This window comes from Astyanax mexicanus, chromosome 4, assembly GCF_023375975.1.
Source record: "Astyanax mexicanus isolate ESR-SI-001 chromosome 4, AstMex3_surface, whole genome shotgun sequence".
In the NCBI taxonomy this organism is placed as follows: domain Eukaryota; kingdom Metazoa; phylum Chordata; class Actinopteri; order Characiformes; family Acestrorhamphidae; genus Astyanax; species Astyanax mexicanus.
Genome location: NC_064411.1, coordinates 45,552,203 through 45,573,832, shown reverse-complemented (window position 1 = coordinate 45,573,832; position 21,630 = coordinate 45,552,203). Strand labels below are relative to the sequence as shown.

At 34.6% G+C, this 21,630-nt stretch overlaps 1 protein-coding gene across 3 annotated transcripts in view; it reads right to left on the bottom strand.

Annotated features, from left to right (window-relative positions):
* LOC103037871 (piezo-type mechanosensitive ion channel component 2) overlaps positions 1-19,177 on the bottom strand; it is a 62,921-nt gene extending 43,744 nt beyond the window's left edge. Inside the window, exons 1-4 of one of the 3 annotated variants that reach the window (XM_022678972.2) lie at positions 19,054-19,175; positions 18,385-18,709; positions 9,112-9,207; positions 2,782-2,907 (exon numbers count right to left, since the gene is read on the bottom strand). In XM_022678972.2, coding sequence (XP_022534693.2) covers positions 2,782-2,907; positions 9,112-9,207; positions 18,385-18,448 — 286 coding nt within the window. In that variant the 5' untranslated portion in view covers positions 18,449-18,709; positions 19,054-19,175. Of the gene's footprint in view, positions 1-2,781; positions 2,908-9,111; positions 9,208-18,384 lie in introns of all 3 variants that reach the window. The other 2 variants (XM_022678973.2, XM_022678974.2) reach the window with 2 other exon arrangements.
* Positions 19,178-21,630: the final 2,453 nt, after the last annotated feature.

The window sequence follows — 21,630 nt, the reverse complement described above, 5'->3', positions numbered from 1 at the left end:
ATTCTCTTTATTTTACATTTGTTACTATTTTCTTCTTTTTATCATGATGCTATGAAGTAAATTTTAATTATAAGAGATACTGACCTACTATCGAATAGTCATTTAGATCCATCAGTCTCATTATAGAGCTGCAGGTAATATGGTGGTACTGGTCATGATTATAATTAACAAATACATTTACAAATTCTATAAAGCACTTTTAAATCACACACAGTACCTGGGCGATTAGAATGATATAATTATTGTTGTTTAGAAATGCTAAATTAGAAAGTTCTAATTTAACTTTCTATACATCACAAAACTATATCCAATGTTCGTCTTCAGTTTACTAACAAGCATATAACCATGTACTAAAAAAAATAAATCAGACTCAAATTGTGACTCACACTATAAACTTTTTTTCAGTTATCATTTATCTTGATATCTGTCAACATAGATACTTGCATTGTCTTAAATATATCTTAATGTAAGCAGTGATGCTGTAAAAAGAAATTATCCAGTCAAGTTGCAAATAGCACTTCCATAAAGAAAAAAAATTACATTTCTTAACCCAAACATTCGTAACACCTAACTGCCTCCAGTCCAAATGCAGCTGAAGGGTGTATGAATATTGCCAGCTGTTCCACAGCTGGTGTACTAAAACACGAAAACAATAACATAATCCACCAGTTTTTGTGAAACCAATTATCAGAACACAACAACAACAGTAACAAGCGTTCAAAGTCAAAAAATATTTTTTGGGAATATTAATTAATTATTATAATGATTTCACTTATCTTGCCTTTTCACAATGAATTTTTTTATGTAATTGGGTACTCTATTTTCAGTCTTAGGAGTTACAGGTATATGGCGGCTTAAGGTTTGTATTTCACAATGCTGACTTAAAAAGAGAAAAAAATGATTCTGAGAAAATACTGTTTAAAGCCAATGTAAAGAACTACTTATACTTATTAATGTAGACCTATGAAATATCATACTACTGCAGATATGAAATAGATATCTGCAGTATATCTATTTCTATAAAGAAGCTAAGCATACAAGAAGAAGCTAAGAAGCTCTAAGCGTACACAATGTTAATAATCACTCATTAACACTCATTAGCAATTTAGGCCTGATCCATCCTTGGACAGACACTAGTTTAATATTTCTAGCATATATTTATTTTGCTTTGTTTTCTTAAAATGTCTGTCAGATGTATGAAAAAAAGGATTTAAAAAACTATAAAAAAAACATTAACAGGAAAATAAATAGAAGGACCTTTAAATTAAAACTTCACATTTTAAGGTGTGCTGTTAAAACTAAATTGGCTTTCTATCTTATACTATCCTCTGTCTGATCTCTTTGCAGTAGGTTATGTCTTTTTCAGCTAGCAGTAATTCGTGCCTTTAAAAAGTGATAAAAAATTATTGCGGTCAGCACAATGCACTGAAGCTTGAGATGAAACAGGGGACGGAAGGCATCACTGCCTTAGTGAGATATTACTAATTCTGTAGTGCTTTATACAAAAGCTATGTTTCATTTTTTAAACTAAAATGTCAAAACCATTTATTTGTTGCTACTGTGGGTAAAGTTAAAGCTAGGATCAGGTAAAGACTTAAATAATTCATATTACACATAACTACTTGTACACATAAAATTTGGCAACATTAAATTAACACTGAGAGTGTTTAACTAACACTGTGAGCATAGTGTTACTTATTTACATAGCTGTATACTTTAAATAAACATGGCATATGCACAATCCCACTTTCTAACACTGTTAGAAAAGATGTGTTGTTATGAATTGTAAAATGATCTTTTCCACATGTTTTTCTGAAACAAAACATTGTTTAACAGCACTCCCATTTTTTACGCATGTTTCCAGGTTAATCCATTAATGGCATATTTGGCACAGTCAGTACAGAAGCATGGTTAGAAGAGAAACAGGAGGAAAAAGTGTCATATTATCAGAACATCAGGCAGACTGCCCACTCATTGTGGAAGCGTTTAGTGCAGTTGAGATTTAGACAAAAGAAAAAGAGCATTACATACATTTTTGTTTTATTTAATGCATCAGTAATTTTTTTTCTAATATATAGATATCATATGTTTTAGGCTTCTGGATATTAGAGCCTGAAACAAACAGCACACATATTCAGCAACTAAGATCAGCTTTCACAGAGAGTCCAGTATTAATTTATGAAGGTAAAGTATACAATATGAAAATAACACTTTACAATCTATTCAAGCTTAGAAGCAGTTGTGTCTAGACAAATGTGCATTTAATAGTTTAAGTTTTATCAGCTGAAAGCCAAATGTCCACACATTTCTCAGATACAGGGGGTTTTCTGTTTCTGTTCTTTTTAAGTACCATTTAACATTTCACAAGAAAGTAGTGAAGAAAGAAAGTAGCTCCTGGGTTCTGGTCTGGCGCATACTTCTGTACATATTAACACGGATCAGCAGCAGAGATGGCGTTTGTTCATAGCTGTAGTGATTGTCTGGATAATAAACCTGCAGAAAGCCAAATTACCCAAATAGCTCAAACTTGGGAAGTACACCTGACAGCTTGGTCAAATCAAGGTAAGATTACGTTCTCGCCACACCTGAACAATCCCACCCCCTTGTAACATACTTTTAAAAATATTTAACTATTTAATATTTACGTTTTTTTTTTTTTTTTTTTTTTTTTTTTTACTTCAGATGCATTTCTTGTAACCAATGTCTCACTATCTTTAGATTATATTTTATTTATTTGAAATATAATATAATTACATTTGGAAAAAAGCATGTTAAACTCACAGTTGAAGTCAGGCCTGATGGAGCTCCCTGCAAGCAGACTGTTAACAGTGATTTGATAGACGATGTGGAACAGGAGAAAGGTTGCACTGGAACAGCACAGCGACTTTAGTAACCACCCCGTGGGACCTGTAAAAAATTCAACAATGTCAAGAATACAGAGAGAGATGACTCCATTACTAATTAATTTAAAAATATATATCCAATAATGTAATAATTAAAAATTAAATTAACAAAGCTGATGATGCACTGATAAGACTGATTTTGCCAAAAGCTTTTAAATAACTATTTATACTCTTCTAACAAAAAAAAAGAAAACTATAAAAACATATACAAAGGTTCAAACATCTCCAAATGGTAAGTCCCATTAGAAACCACAAATAGGCTAACATCAGACTGATGTATTAATATTAAAGTTGGAATATTTGTGTGAAATTCGGCATACAAGTGACATGAACACAATGTGTTTTAATGTGTCTGAGCAATGTTAGTACCATTTTTTATGTGCTTTTAGTAACCTGAATTATACATTTTTACACTGCCAGCAATATCCAGTAAGTTAGAAATTTAATGGAGTGGACTTTATCTGAGCAAGTCCCATACAGAGACATATGTCGAGAACCACAGACACAAGCGAGTATTTGGCTGCCAACTTTTCTAACCCTGAGTCACCCCTTGCTTAAGCTTGCCGTGGCTTCATAAAACTGAGATCGCAAGACAATTTGTGCTAATTTCCCCTAAAGTTTGCCCCTGGCAGTCACAAAGAGAGGATGGAGAATGCTCGTTAATGTGAGGCTGACGGAACAGAGACAGCCAGGAGCCTGTAGTCCAAATTCCCTGTTAAAACCCTCAACTGCATCACACTGCTCCAGATGCAGCTGCTTTTGTCCCCATAAAACTATGTGATGAGGAAAAAAACAGACCAAGTAATTATAGATTTTCATAATAACAAATAACTTTCAACTACCAAACTGTTATGTAAAATTATTTCATGTTTCTATGTTAAGCTGTGTTTAAGACAAATTTTGCAAGCAGTACTGTGAACAAATTAATTGTGTGTAGAAGGAGTCAATTTTAAAAAATCAGTGGCCATACTGCAATACATAATACATATAGAATCACTAGTACAGCAAATGTAATGTTTATAAATGTAAATATCAAATATTAATCATCTATAAAATATAAGAATTACAAACACATATATCAAGCCTAATAATGTACACATTAAATATTGTATGGTATATTATACATACAATTAAATAGCCTATTATACATACAATGCATACTTTATGTCCAAATGCTGTAGACCCACCTTCTAATGATTGCATTTACCTAATTTAATTTGCACCCACTCTTGTCACAGATATGCAAATAAACACACCTTGAGACATAAAATTTGTTCCTATAATGAAGTACTGGCAATGGGATAAAACACTCTAAAGCGGATAAACATGAACCTATCAGCACCATGTCTAATGCCAGGTTTGGGCTACAAACATCCCTTACATTGAGATGTGGAGCAGTGGAACTGTGTTCTCTGGAATAAAGAGGATAAAATAGCAGGAATTAGGACTTCATTGGTCAGATTTACACAGGTTTTACTATATTCATTTGATGTGCCCCACTTTGAGCAATATAGTCGTAACTTTAGCATGTCAAATTAGTGGGGTCTAGTCTTAGGAAGAGTAGAGTGCCTATATTTTAATAAAATATGTACCGATACAATAGTTTGCTTTGTGTTGCTTGTCTGTTTGTCTCTATCATATAAACAATGTTTCCATACGCCATGTGTTGTTATATGAAAGAGTGAATTAATTCTCTGCCCTATATAGCCACAATACAGGGTAATGTACCCATTGTTTAAAATGTCCCCAACGGCAACATCTGAATCACACAGAAGTGATAGAATAATGTGGATCCTCTCATAACCTTTCAGAACTGAGACATCCATCATATAACAGTCTGAAATGGTTGAATAGTACTGAAAATGAATTGAATACAAGACTTGTATGTGCCAGGCAAGAATAACAAAGTAACAAAAATGTAAATAAATACACAAGAACTGATCAAAAATGATATATTGTGCAAATAGATGGATCAAATTAAAGGGATGTCTGTTGTTTTCCATGTTTTTGCAAATCATTTTTACTGCGCTATCATTTTTTGCAGACAATCTTATCCACAGACCAGAATAAATAAAAACCCATAATAGCAGATTTAATTGTTACAAGGGGAAAACATCTCACTCGACACTAAAACTAAAGAGGGTTTTCACTGTCAATGCAATATTTAAGCCAATTTGTTGTCTGGGAAGCAGACTCTGAATGTTCAGATATATTCCTCTCAGTGATCCACAATTTACTGGTCAAAAGCATCAATGAAGTTTAGAAATCTTCCCAGACGGTTTTTGAAACAAAGGTTACCAGCAGAATGCATAATTTCATAAACAGATAATTAAAAGTGTTAGAATATTAGTATTAGGGCTGCACCTAACAGTGTTTATCAAATAATTTAACATATTTTTAAGCTAATAGTTAAGCTAATCACAGGCAAACATAGTTTTTAGTCAAAAACGATGCATTTAATTTACAGGCTGTAGCAACATTCTGTGATGTTAGCCTGTACTAGCTAAAACTACAAGAGATAATTTATACTCTTACTTTTACATTGTAATTATATTAAACAAAAAATATAAAACAGCCAAATAACAATGTTAGACAATTCATGGGTCAACATTATGTTACCAAAATAGCAGCAGTGCAGAAAATTGATTTACCATGGTCCAATATAGACACAGAAAAAGCACTAGTAACAAAAACATAACATATCATAACGATCTTACATCCAATCTCCCTTTTTTTGGCTGTGGCTAGGGCTGGGCGATATGGAAAAAAATCTTATTACGATATAGTTTTTCATATCAGCCGATATCGATATGTATCACGATATAAATCAAATCACTTTCTGTTACACTTAAAGGTTTCTATTTTTACTCAGAAGTGACAGAATAAGGGAGTTATGGACAAAATCACTAGCAGGCTCAGAGCCTTGTGGACAGACACTAGGATGTTAACATCTTGCCAGGTGGGTACAGCTTTTAAATTAATTTTAAAAAGGGGACAAATATATAAACTAAAAAATATGTAAGACCCTTTACATTATATGTCTGTTTAATTTAAATTGCAATAACACTTTATTTATTTTTATAAAATTATATTTAATCAAAAGATCATTCCCCTCCCTGAATGCAGGCAACTACATAAAGCAAAATACAAGAGTATATCACAGTGTTCATTTTGACAGGTGATTTTGATACAGTCTTAGTCTTTTCACTAAAATGTATAATAGTTTTAGTTACATTTTAGTCTATCGGATATTATTAGTTTTAGTCAGATTTCAGTCTAGTTTAATTTTGGTCATATAAAAAGTATGTATTACATATGTTTTACTGTTTTTCTATTTTCTATTTGTTGTAATTTTAGATAATTTACTGCTTATGTTTTTTTTTAAATAAGAGCCTTTAGTTTTTTTTTTCATTTAAATTAAGCTAACATTTAAATATTTAAAAAAAAAAGTGGCCTATAATGGAGGTGGGAGGAATAAAGTCAAGTTTCTGAAATGATCCACTTCTACTGCAGTACAGATTTATACTAACATTACTGGCTTTCAGTAGACTAGACTTACATTACTTAAGTGTATTTAAAACTCCAGTTCAGTAACAGCAATGTTTAGCTCAGTTCAAATACAGCTAGACAGATTATATAATCTTCTGTATTTAGTAAAATATCCAGCATAACAGACTCTCTATCTGTTAAAAACTATAAAACACAAAGACAGAGGAGAATGCTGCCCTCAGGGTTTTCTAACAGAAACAGTGAGAGTTAGGAAAAAAGATGGAAAGTGCTTCCTTTCTGTGTGTTTATATACTAACCCCTCACTCGTGCTGAAGTTAACCTTAATTTACACGAAACGTGGATTAACACGGCTAACGTGCGTTACCCATTAGTTTATTAGAATGTAAAAAGCAGTGAAAGCATCTTAGCTAATGATGACAGATTGCACAGATCCCTTTTACACCTAAACATCGCTAACTTTAAACTGGAGACAAGCTAATCTAACTAGCAGCAAACAGAGCAGCGTTTACCTGCCTTCAGAAATCTGAACAAGCTCACCTCTCTAAATATCTTGGAGACGCATGCCTCATATTTAAAAGGTGAGTTTTCCAGTGTAGCGCCGCTGAATAGTATAAATGAAGTTTATCCAGTAAATGGGAGAGAAGGAGCCGCTATGTGAGGAGTTCAGAGTGGAGGGGCTCGGGGGGTGGGGCGGAGGGGGATGGTGGAGAGGGGAGGGGAGGGGTTGTACTGGGCTGAGCAGCAGTTCAGCGTGCTGCCTGATCTCGTGCTGCGCCTTTTCACAACGCTACTTAAACGGGAAATAGAAAATTTAGTTTATCGAATTTCTCGCCCCGACTTATCGCGATATATAGTTTCCTCGATAACTATCGATATCGTTTTATCGCCCAGCACTAGCTGTGGCAATTTAAAAATGTACCCTATAATGGCTGTTGTTTACAAAATCTATAGTTCATTAAATTACTTTATGAAGTGAACAGGATCTGCTGACTGTTATTGGAATATTTACGACTGTTGTTTTGTTCTCAGTCAAACATATCCTGTTATTTTTCGTGATAATCTTACTACCATGTAACATTATCATGTCTCCTGCAGGTATCACACAACTATTTAAGATCTAAGAACAAGCATGGCAAAGTGCATTTCCTTTACAATGATGGCAGGTCTTTTTAACTATTGATGAGAATGTAAGTGGTCCACTTTAGAAACTCCCATCCTCTTCCTCTCTTGGTTTCATGAGAGACAATACAGTAATGTCCCTGCCCTTTCTCTGACCACTCTTACTACTGTGTCTTAAGTAAGTCTTGAGAAAGAGACTGAAGATCACATTCTTACAGGGCTGCTGCAATATGATATCCATTTAAAGAACTCCTCTGGAACTACGGTGAAAAGAAAAATTGTTGCACTATGCATGAAAGAGTACTCGATTAAAAGTTTTTAAGAATTTGCCCCCACTGATGCCTTGCTCTTTTGCCATTTTTTCTGCTTCCATTTCAACTTTATTTATTTTACTTATTATCAGTGCCTTTAATGTCATGGCTGATTCTTGAAAGTTTAAGTTAGTTTCTTAAAACTTTACATGGTATTCTCTATTTTCTTTAGTCAACCAAACATATGCTCTTAACTAGCATATCTATAGCATTCCGCAGCTTCTTATTTGGACAGGGTCAGTTTTCACAGCTTTACCACACAAGGGTACACGTCTTTAATCATGCAAGATAAAGGGTCAAACTTAAAGTGTTAGTGGATCAATGCAGTGTCTTTCACCAGTCTCAAAAAGTCTCACAGATAATTACACTTTAATGAGCTTTAAATCTTTAGTGTGACTACAAAGCACTACAAAAACCTTAAAAAAGCTTAATCTTCTTAAATAAATGTTTAATTACGACAAAACGTAAGTAGGGGTATGAACAAACACTGCTATAGAGCTAATGTCATGTACAGACTGAACACTGTAACAAAGAAAAATGTAAATATACTTTACTATACTTTACTTTAATACTTTAAGCCACCTATTACACAAGATAACCATTTTAAGACTTATCACTGACAAGATTGGATTACAAATCTGTAGGGGCACACTTAAAAAAAATCAATTAGGTTTGTCAAATCATGTAAATACAGGAGTACAGGTGATTTAAAAAATTGTGTGCATGATGTATACAACATAAAAAAATATACACTTAAAACGCTATATACTTAACTTACAATATAAACATATAACACTGCACAGTTGAATGTACAAGGTATAATATATAACTATAAATATATACATGCATGTATAGGAATGGGTAAAAATATCTGTCACCTAAAATATCAATAAAAGGCATTTAAGTTAGTGATTGTAAGGTGGAAAAATGTGAAAAAGTTCAAGGGGTATGAATACTCTTGCAAGCCCCTCTAGGTAAAGTGTAAAATAATCTCACAGGTGTTCTATTGAATTTACAGTGAGAAACTTTAACACAATACGAAAAAATATTGTCATATTGTTTTGGCTTCATTTACATTGTTTAAGTGTTTTTACAAAAACATAAATACAAAAACAAATCAGGATTGACTAATCTTACAATAAACTGCCTGGGCAGAATGTAGAGAAAAGAATCAAAGTATCTAATTTTTTACAATAAGCTTTGTGCAGAATAAGTATAGGGTTTTAGTAAATTCAGCACAGTTAATAATGAATTAGAGCACACCTTACCCTGCATAGTTTTGATTGTGGGTTCAGGAAACAGCGGGATGAGGAGGAGGTAGATTAGGTAGACCAAGGAGAGACCATTGTACCTGAACAGACATGCTATAGAAAAATGACACATAACAGTCATTAAAACAGGCACATTAAATGTTATCACCCGGTGTTATCAATATAGTCATCAAATTACTGAAAGTACAACGATTTAATAATTTATTTTGATAATTATAGGATATTGAAGTGTATATATACACACACACACACACACAGACACACACACACATGAATTTCCTTTATATATCATTGTTTGTTCAGATCAGCAATTTCAGTTAAATATATCCTATATCAGATAAACACAGTGATATTAGAAAAAATCAATATTCAGTAGATCCTCCTTTTGCAGAAATAACAGCCTCTAAAGCTTCCTTTAGCTTCCAATGAGAGTCTAGCTTCTGGATGAAGGTATTTTGGACCATTCAAAACATCTCCAGTTCAGTCAGTTTTGACGGTTTCCGTGCATGGATAGCCAACTTTAAATCACACCACAGATTTCAATAATGTTCAGGTCTAGGGACTGAGATGGCCATTTGAAAATGTTGTACTTGTTCTCTACATGAATGCCTTAGTAGATTTTGAGCAGTGTTTAAGGTCGTTGTCTTTTTGAAGTACCCAGCCCCGGCGCTAGTTTGTCACTGATTCTTGAACATTGTTCTCAAGAATCTCCTGATATTGACTGAAATCCATTTAAGATTCCCTGTACCTGTGCTGACCACATAGCCCCACAGCATGATGGAACCACCAACAAATTTGTCTTGGAATGCTGTGTTCTTTTTCTGCCATGCATACTACCCTCCAAATAATTAAATTTTAGTTTCATCAGTTAGTCCACAGTACCTTGATATAGCTTTTTGTATCCTTCCCCTAACCCATGATGTTGAACAATCTTTGTTTTAAGGTCATTTGAGAATTTTTTGATTTTGCCATGTTGTTACGCAGAGAAGATGCAAAGAGAAAAAACCCGCAATTGGCAACCTTACCCTTTCTCATAATTGGACCTGTTCATATAGGTCAAGGGTTAATAAGCTTACCAAATACATTTTGTGTTTCAATAATTTTCAAAAAACTTTATTTAACTTCTCAAATATTATTCTTTTTGTCTGCTATATAATGCATTTAACTGAAATTGCTGATCTGAACAACCAATGATTTATAGAGGAAAATCATAAAAAACAATTTTCTGGGGTGCCCAATCTTTTTCATACTACTGAACATATGTATACTGTGAAACTCAGTATTGGACTTTCTGGGACTATACTAGTCTCAGTAATTAAAAGATCAGTGGCTAATTTAGCTTTTCAGAGTCCTGCCAGGTAATGTACTGCACTGTTGCAAGTCCAAGTGAGGAACATTTAGTATAAAGCAGCCAAAGCCAAAGATTGAATTAAGATAAACCAAACAAATGGCCGCTACTACAAAAAAACGAAATTAATGCTATTGTAAATGGGAGAAAATAAAAAAAAAATGTTGAATTCCCTCTAAACCACCGGTAAGTAACATTTTAAGCGTTAGATAAAAATATGTCAAGAGTGCTTATACTAAAATACATTAAAGAAAGAGTAGCACCACATGCACTGTAATGAACAGGTAAAATCAAATAATTGTAAGATGTCTGTTTATAATAATCCTTCTACATGACTGCTCTCAACAGGCACAATCAATATAACAATCAATACAGTTAACATAATGTTGACACAAACAAGATGTAAACTCTCAATCAATTTATCATATAACATATATATATAGGTGATAGCTACTATTTGTGAGCTGTATAACATAACACAAACAAGCAAAATAATTCAAAAATATCTTTCAGAATCTCTGAAACAGGTTAATATGGTAAAGACTGTCTAAGCAAGCAGACAGAGTATTTAATTCAGTTTGTTCAGTAAAGCATTTTGATTTAGTGCATTAATTTCTTACAGTACCTTTCAAGGCAATAGAGGTTAATGAAGCAATGACTATTGAATTTTTTTTGTTACACTGGTTAGAGGCCTTTAGTTCATTTTCAGAGGGCACTAAAAGGACAAAATAATGATATAATGCCATCACCACCCATGAACAAACTATAGTGGCATAGCGAAACTAAGCTGCATATCAAATTTCAACCATGAACACTGGCATTTCATCAGCACACATGTTTAATGCACCAAATGTGTCCCTCCACATAAGCTCTCATCTGAATCTAATAGCTATATATACATATGCATCAAATGAGAAAACCCTTTATAGCCCAAGCCATTTACAACTACGCTTAAATTCAATGTAGCAACTGCCAACATAATGATATTCTCTTCACAGAACTGGTGTGTAATACACACACATACACACACCAGTATGTATATATTTTGTGTGTGCTCAGCATTTATTTCTCTGTGTGGAAAAAAGAGATGGAAAAAACGAGTTTAATCTGGCTTCTCCAGAGCTTCATTACTGGCTCTAAAACACTGCTGTCCAGATGGTGACAGATGGATGATAGACTCTCTGCACTCATTGGACCAGGACATTTTTTGACGGTAAATTAAAATAAGTTGAATTTCTAAGTTGGACTTCTAAAACTTCTGTTATGCATCCATCTTTTCTACTTGTGTGTGACACACCATTACAGTCTGAGGGCTCTGAGTAATAATATTCAACCAATACAGTCTGCTCACAAGAATAGTACATATAAAACAGCAATTTCACTATTTTTTTTACATTAAGCAACCACCATCAACACAATGAATTAAAAGAGATGTAAATTAGAATGACATCACAAATAATGACCAGTTATAATAACAATAACAATTGTCAGCATTTAGCCTATCATCACAATAAACAAAATCTATACTAACTTTTAGGATGGCATCATTATAAAGAGATGGAAATACTGAAGTATTGCAAATTATAATGAAATCACAATTTAATAATGGCAATTAATAAAATGTAATTATGAATTCCAGTAATACTAAGATCATAATTGTCTGTCTTAAGAATGACACTATAGTGAATGACAATGTTAAGTTTTCAATCGGTGTTCACCCATTCTGAAACAAGTTCATTGAACTGTTTCTTTAGGCATCTCTTTACACAGAAATGCTGAATTTGCAGCACAAAATATATGGACTGCATAAAAAAAGGATTAATTTCCATGTGATGCCAAACAGAAGATAACACTGAAATAAGGGTCCACTAAACACCACCAAAAAACAATTTAGCACTGTATATATTTTTACACAACATAGACATTTATCCGGCTAGTAAAAAACACAAACGGTGCAGAGGGCTTATAAGACAAAAGACCACATCAGCTGAAGTCAAACTACAGTGGTGTGAAAAAGTGTTTGCCCCCTTCCTGATTTCCTGATTTTTGGCATGTTTGTCACACTTAAATGTTTCGGAACATCAAACCAATTTAAATATTAGTCAAAGACAACACAGGTAAACACAAAATGCTATTTTTCAATGAAGGTGTTTATTATTAAGGGAGAAAAAAAACATGAACGACCTTTTTAAGGTCATGCCACAGCATCTCAATCGGATTCATTTTGTTTTCCTTCAGCCATACAGAGGTGGACTTGCTGGTGTATTTTGGATCATTGTCCTGCTGCAGAATTCAAGTTCGTTTCAGCTTGAGGTCACGAACAGATGGCCGGACATTCTCCTTCAGAATCTTTTGGTAGACAGCAGAATTCATAGTTCCATTTATCACAGCAAGTCTTCCAGGCCCTGACGCAGCAAAACAGCCCCAGATCATCACACTACCACCACCATATTTTATTGTTGGTATTAGGCCTGGACAATAATTCGATATCGGTATTTATCGCGATAAGAAATGTTTCAATAACGGTGATATCAGTTTTGTGGTATTTCGATATGTATTATTTACAGAATTACGGACAGGCGTCAGCTCGCCTCAGAGCTCAACACATTCAGCCCCCGTAGCTGGGCTATGTCAGTGCGTGATGACGTAACCACACAGGCACGTAGCCAAACAGGCTAGGCTAGGCAAGGCTAGATTAAAATGGCTAAAGTAGTAAAGTTTTTGTGAAAGGAGGTTTCAAAGACTTAAATAAAATTTTCAGACAGTAGTAGGTACAGATTTCCATTAGATAGATAGATAGATAGATGTGCATATAATGAGGGTATCTGATGCCAGCCATACCAAAAGTGCAAATACACAGTTATATAATAATTTAAATCCGCGGTGCTGCAGGGATTGCAGGGCTTCTTAGAAGTTTTCTGAGGCCTTCAAAGTATTTATATCGATATCAAAATTATATCGTATCGACCGAAATTTAAGGAATATATCGTGATAAAAATTTTGGCCATATCGTCCAGCACTAGTTGGTATAATGTTCTTTTTCTGGAATGCAGTGTTTCTTTTACGCCAGATGTACTGGGACACACACCTTCCAAAGAGTTTCACTTTTACTCATCGGTCCACAGAATTTTTTCCCAAAAGTTTTGGGGATCATCAAGATGTGTTCTTAAAAACACATCTTCGAGCTTTAATGGTCTTTTTGCTCAGCAGTGGTTTTAGCCTAGTAACTCTGCCATGTAGGCCATTTTTGCCCAGTCTCTTTCTGATGGTGGAGGCATGAACACTGACCTTAACTGAGGCAAGTGAGGCCTGCAGGTCTTTTGTGACCTCTTGAATGAGTCGTCGCTGCGCTCTTGCGGTAATTTTGGGCGACCAGCCACTCCTGGGAAGGTTCACCACTGTTCCATGTCTTCGCCATTTGTGGACTCTCACTGTGGTTCGCTGGATTCTTTTGGTGGACTTCACTTTGTCAGGCAGGTCCTATTTAAGTGATGTCTTGATTGAGAACAGGTGTGGCAATAATCAGGCCTGTGTGTGGCTAGACAGTGTGTCAGAAACCACAGTGACAGTATGTTTTAACAAGGAGGCAATCACTTTTTCACACAGGGCCATGTTTGGATTTTTTTTCTCCCTTAATAATAAACACCTTCATTTAAAAATAGCATTTTGTGTTTACCTGTGTTGTCTTTAACTAAGATTTCAATTGGTTTGATGTTCTGAAACATTTAAGTGTGACAAACATGCAGAAAATAAGAAAATCAGGGAGGGGGCAAACACTTTTTCACACCACTGTACAAATAAGTGAGAGCTATGGTCTATCTGTAGACCTGCCAACTAAGGAGTAAGTGGCTTCAGTTTTATGAGGGATAAATCAGAATTTACACAGATCAAAAATCACCTTCCAAGCAGTTATAGGGAACTCACCCGTAAGATTCAATTAAAGAGTGTTATCAAATCTTGACCAAACTTTATGTTGAAACCTTTCTCTGTGCCAGTGTTTGCCACACTGAGGGCAGGGCAAAGAGATGGCCAGAGCATTGTTCACCCAGATAAAAAAATGCCCATACATGACTCATACATAATACATAATTAAAAACTGAATAGTGTCAAGGGACCTAAAGCAATGTACAAACATTTACCAATAAATGCACGTACTTGTGTAAACTGTGCCAAAAATATTTATTTCAGTGACACCAGAAATATGTTTTTTCCGCCAGTGCTCTGGCTCATTGTGAATAGTCATGTTTCTGTTTTGTGCATAACACTCAATCATCATAAAAACGTTTATATATTTTTAATTCACAATAGCATATAATATATTTAATGCACTAAGATTTTAATATAAAAAACAATTAAATGCACTAACATTTGATAATTTACATAAACACGTTATAATGAAATTGTACTCTGAATATAGGCCAAACAAAGTGTCTTTAACAACCTAAATATCATTTGGTGTTCAAACAACAAGTGTCACTTTGGTACACACAGCATTGCGATCACACTTGGCATAGAAAGTAATTGAACTGACCTCACTGTGCATACAAATGTTACATATTAGCTGACACCATAAGATTGTTTAAGGTGATGCTCATCTCTCTAAGTGATTCATGGTTGTGGTGAACAAGGTCTAATTCAGGAACATGAATATGAAAGCTGTGGTTTTCAAGTGCAACACTCTTGGGTTTGCCTTAACTGCTGGGCTTGATCAGTTGTATGGCAATACGGCTAAGAAATAATTGATGTTCTCTGAAAAGTAAAACCCACAGCAGCCGTGTTCTGTGTTCAAAATAATGTGGTCTCCCAGCACTCTAAATCTAATGTAGCCACTAAACTTGATTACAGTCACCTTTCCACAGCTATACAAGCTGGAAATCTGAGTACTGTTTGAGTAATCTCAAAGACAGAAAAGAGGTTTACTCATTTGGGATAAGTGACTTTGATACAATTAACAAACATAGTCAACATATAAAGAACCAGGCAAAAATCTAGGAAAATGGAATGAATGACAACTCGTCAGTCACAATAACCATAAGTACAAGTATTTTAAGAAAATATTTTAGAAGGAATCCCTCAGAGATAAGTAAAGCAACAATACTTTTTAATATATCACCAAAAACTTGCTACTATGCGAGAGAGGAAATATTCAAGCTACACTCTTTTCTCTAGTTTTCTGTAAACACCATAAATTAACTTATTTGGGTTTTGACTGGGAAGTTGATAGATCTCTGACTTTGGCACAGTACTGCATGCATGTTATATTACACAAGCTAGCTGTCACTGTTTTAGTTTTAATAAATAGTTAAATAAATAATCAACACAAAAGGCCAAATAAACACAAAAGGTCCCACTGCCAAACACCATTAACATATGTGGCTAAAGTTACTACCATTTTTAACTTTTCCATTAGTTAAAAACACCTTAACACTGTGATAATGCCTTCGGCCTTGTTTCTTTGGTAGTTCACAATGAACTGTACAGCAAAGACAACTCAGCATCGATAAAATTGAAAAGAAAACAAACAAACATTAAGCAGAATTCATTATGAATTCAACCAACAGCATATCACCCATACAAATGAACAACAACTGCATATCCCACAATTCAGTGTGTTCTATTCATTTTCATAACCCATGTAGATTTCCTGTCTTATCTATAGTGTTTTTTCCTGTTAGCATGGAACATTCCTGTGACTGACCTTTGTTCATTGCCACTTAAAAAAAATAAAATCATCAAATATTAAAGGTGTGTTTACGATAATGGCCAGTCAGTTTTTCTCTCCTCTGATGCCACATTATTAATTCATGCGGTTAAAGCGACTTTCCAGCGATTAATGGGGATGCGCCACAGCTTGGTGAGATTGCTTTCTGAGGAAAAAGAACAGACTTTTTTAGCTGTCGAGCAAAACACTACTTGCCTACATTGCTGACTGGATTTTATCTATAAGCCATAGAAAGCTCTTTGCTGCTAAAGTTCACACTGAAGGAGCGCTTTTGAAGGAATGACTGACGGCAGCTTAAATTTGATTTAATCTTTGAACATATAAAATAAAGTGGCATTATCTGGTTTATTACATGCATATGTAAAATTAAGTGCCTGGTGTTTGATCCCTAATGGGTTACAGGAATGCACATTAACACTGCAATGCAGTATCTGGGGCCAATTCAGTAATTGTGTTGGCAAAGCATTAGATCGCCATTTGCCCATTTCACATTCTATTAGAGTTGAATAGTGGCAGTGATGAAATCTGACTGCAGCTAAAGACTATGTGCGCTCAAAACACCCAGTGAGATTCATGACATATAAATCGGTATCAGATTTTACAGAAATTCTAGCATTTAAAAGTACTGGTATTCCAGATAATGTGGTTATTATATTTAAATGAACAGACAGAAATTAAATATATTCTGACTTACATTAACATAGAATATTTTACAGAATATTACCCAAGCTAAGTGCCTGCTTTTATCTTTCTTCTGGACACTTTTTGTTCTTGTCGTTAAATTTGATGTGGGTGTGATATGGTGGGATTGTGTGTAGTCCGTATGATTTAGTATCATTCTAAACAAAAATCTGTGTTTATTACAGCAACATAATATTACCAATGATTCTATTAGGATAATTTAAAAAAACTTAGGCAACTGTTATGACTGCAGCCTAGCTAAATATATGAACTTCAATACACACACACACACAAAATCAGTATCCATATAGAAGTGTATAGTAAATCATAACATTTAAAAAATATATATTACTGTCAAACTTTTAGACAGTGTTTACTCAGTAACAACTACCAAGGTCTACCCAGTCTACCACAAGATTTTCAGCTGTAGTGCCAATAAATTCCAGACATAGCCATCAATGTCTAAGTGCTCATATTCTAGATAATGTAGTTATTGCTTTGGGAAAAAAATATACTGAAAAAGTTATATTAGGCTGTTTTTAAGAATATCAAGGTGAGCTCAACTCCAAAGCCTGTTTCTCTTTTATCACTTTTCACTTCTTGTTCCTCTCAATTATAATGGCTTTATGTGAAAAAGGACAAGAACAATGTAAACTGTTGTGGTGAGATTGTGCCTGCCCAGTTTTCAGTAATATGATTTACCAGATACTTTAAAATATATGAAAACATATGGAAATGTAACAGAGATATTTATTTTTAATCAATCGACCTTTATATATTGAGGGTAACCCTCATTTTCAATGCAGCAAAGCATTTAGTACTTAAAATTAACTAACGCTAATAGTTATTTTACTAACTAGCTAATTAACCTTAGCCTAGCAAAACGTGTGAACTTGGTGCTAAAATAATAATAAAATAATACCAGCATTGGGTATTGTTTTCTCTGGATGACCAGCTTTATATGTTTAGAAGGGGTGTAAAACATACATACTTATGAAAAGAATGCATCGAACATCTCTGGGAAAAAATATGTGACCCGTTAAAAATGATGAGTTTCTTTGATTTTATCAAAATTGAAAACCTTTGGTATATAATCAAGAGGAAGATGGATGATCACAAGCAGTGTATAAGACTGGTGGAGGAGAACATACCAACATGCATGTAAACTGTGATTAAAAACCAGGGTTATTCCACCAATATTCAACTTGTTTTCTTTGCATTATTTGAGGTCTGAAAGCTCTTTTTTTGTTATTTCAGCCATTTCTCATTGTATGCAAACATTTTATTTGGAGTTCGGGAGAAATGTTGTCCGTAGTTTATAGAAAAAACAACATTGTTCATTTTACTCAAACATATACCTATAAATAGCAAAATCAGAAAACCAGGTTCAGAAACTGAAGTGGTCTCTTAATTTTTTCCAGAGCTGTATAAGCTATATTAGTTAACTACTATAATTTCAGAACTACCTAACGTTACATATATGAGGATTGAGCTCTGAGCTCAGGCTTGTACAACTCACCTGCCGCCAAGCAAAAAGGCAGCAGTAGCCTGAAGATGAGTCCACACACAGCCTCGCTCGCCATGGCCCGAGGGGTCTCTCGTCCACCTTAGTTGAAGACGTCAGAAAAAGAGAAAACGTCTTCTGTCCTGCTTAACTGAAGAAGAGGAGTAAGGTGCCCTTTTTTGTTCTCTTTTCGAGTCCGAGCCGGGCGGCATCGCGCTACAGGAGTCCCCCAAAGTGCCCTGGAGTAAGTACGGTTTTCCGCTTTCCCACACACGACCGAAGACGACTTGAAGAGTCCGGGAGTTTCATGCTTTCAATGAAAGTAGCTTCATTTGGGTAACTTAAAGCGAATAATGTAAAACAATAATATTAATAGTAGTCATATGTAGTTAGCTATCATCAGCCCGTCGTGTTCAGCTCTGGGGAAGGTAGTTAATTAACCTAACTAGCTAACTTAGGTTTAGCTAACTAACTTAACCTAGGTTTGCTAGCTTAATTAGTTTCTGACAGGCGTCCGGCTGCATTTTTTAATTTTAACGGTCAAAATTAACAGCTTCGCTCTTTGACATAAGCCTAAACCAGACTTTCTCACTATAAAACTTCCAATATTTGTCGATTAATATATGTAAAAACTGTAATAAAAGCGTTTAACCTCAAATAAAACCAGTTGTATCACATATTTACCTGCCTTTCTGTCAAAAACTCAAAGAATTAGCCTGTTATCTGACTATTTGCTACCTGACCTGCCGTTTTTCCCCTCACCTCAGACTAAAAACTTCGCGAGCGCGCACTGACCCAAGCACTGCCCGCAACGAGGTAGCAGCAGCAGCAAAACACTCTTCATACGCAGTGGCCCAACCGACCAATCAGAATCAGCGCGAGAGCCTCACTCACTCACTGACTAGAGGTGGTTCAGCTCTGACTGCGCTGTTTTTTTACCCACCCGCATTCAGTTTAATCCCGCCTCCCGCGCTTAAAGAAGGTGAAAGAAGGTAAGGATGCCCTGAAACTAGCTAACCTGAATATGCTATCATTTACCCATGGGTCGCTAACCTTTAAAACTCTTTAAGCCATCCGTTTAGAATGTATATATATATATATTTTATTCATTTGTATTTAATGCACCACAAAAGTGCCATATTTTGAGGTAAACAACATTTTTCCTATTTTAAGATCAACATTCTAGTATGAAATGTACACACACATACCTACATACACTCACACGCACACTATGAGTCAAAAGTTTTTTTTTTTTTTAGTTGTTCAGCAGCAGTGCTGTATGACAAGCTGCATTTTTATATTCTATCTTAGAAATGACTTTATTACTGCACTTCACCTGTCAGATCTCTTTACCTCTTTATTCTCCCTGATTCTCCTTTTCACCGATGAAACTGAGACTTAGTCCAATTTTAAATAAGAAGTTTGCTGTTCCCAAAGTGGACATTTCTGAAGAATATGTCCCCATAATGGTAACTAAATTAATAATCACAGAAATATCATAAGAAAGGTGATTTAAAGAATAACATACATGAATGTACTGAATTAGATTCACTTTTATTTACCATGTATGTTATACATACAAGGACTCTGAACATGTATGGAATGAGAGAAAGAAAATTGCAGTAGAAAAAGCTAAATTGTAAAAATATATTTTCTTGTCTAAATCATCTCAAATTTCCAAGTTCTCAAAGAACTTGCAAAAAATGAGTGATTTAAGGAAGAAGTTTATATATAGAAAAGCTGAGAAGATTTTGTTTTTGCTAAAATACAGATTTTGCTAAAATCTGTATTTGCATTATAGAATGAAGTAGTGCAAACTGATCAGAGTAGATAAATATTATGAATACGATGAACAGTTTGATACAGGGTGAAGTGAACATTTTAACACTGCAGTGAGTGACATCAGTGTACTCTTGCAATAGGCATAGCTCCAAAGGATATGCTGTAAGAGTAGAATAGTAATGACGTTTATAAACAAAATCAAGAACAAGAACTCAGGAATGTTGTTTAATCTAAGGGATAGATTGATGTGCATGGTCATCAATTCAAAACTTTTTTCAGCAAATTTAGACAAAAAAAATATATAAGGGACAAATGTTCTCATTAAAATTAAATCTCAGTTTGCATTTTGACCAAAGGTTATGAGGCAGGCACACACCAACAGACCAACAGTGGCAGCGAGAAGGTGGGACTTATGCAGTTTGACCAGTGGTTAATGTGAGCATGAGTTATAAGCCAATCACCGGGCTTCTGTATAAAAATACGGGTGGGGAAACACTTACGCAATGCTTGAATCCAGGAGGAGGAACTTCGGTCCATTACAAATAAGAGCTTTCCAGAAACAGATAAGTCCTCAGCAGCCCTCTGTCAACAGCCTTGTTCCATATTTAGCCTGTTTTCAGACAGATTGATTCATATGTAGCAGCATGAGCTCTTTATCCACATTAATGCCATTTTCCGTTAGCAATCACAATGGGAATTTCCAATTCTCCCAATTAGTCACTTACAAGAGACAAAAAAATAAAGTAAGCTGGGGAATATAGACAAACAATTATCCCATCTCTGCCCCAGCATACAACACAATGGATCTACAGAAAAACAGGCCACCAATTTAGAGCCATTATTCAGAAATGACTATTTGGGCCCACTAGGCCTGCTTTTTTTTTAACATAGCTGGTCATACCTATTAAACCAAGAGTTTGTTCGAGAACAAGTTAATGGTCTATTAGAGATACATTTCTCTAGAGGTCCATAGTTTTTATAGAGAGAAATATATTTTATGATTGTTTTTGCTGGTTTTCATTAATGTTGCCACTTTTTTTCTGAAAATTAATGTCTGCCAATAGCTATGTTGGGTCATTTTTTACCTTTAAAATGCGTCCACACAGCCACAGCCATTTGGATACATTTACAAAGATAGCCTCATTTCACCCTGAATACAATTTGATTGCGTCATTAAAAACATTATTGTTTGATGTAAATTATTCTGTCTTTTCACTCAGAAAGTGTCTTTTTTTTACAATCTTTGGCCAAATACTTTCAGGTGCAAAATATTCAGTTCATACCAAATAAAAATGCTTGTGGTAATTGTGGTGATCAGTTTACAGCAGAATAACACCCTGTATACTTAAGGTACCAAATAAGAACAGTGTATGTTAATTATGCACTGTGTGCAAAAACATTTATGTTTTATACTTCTATACTTCTTCTGAAGTAGATCATTAAAAACATTGGTATAAAATAACCAGTGTATGAAGTGGA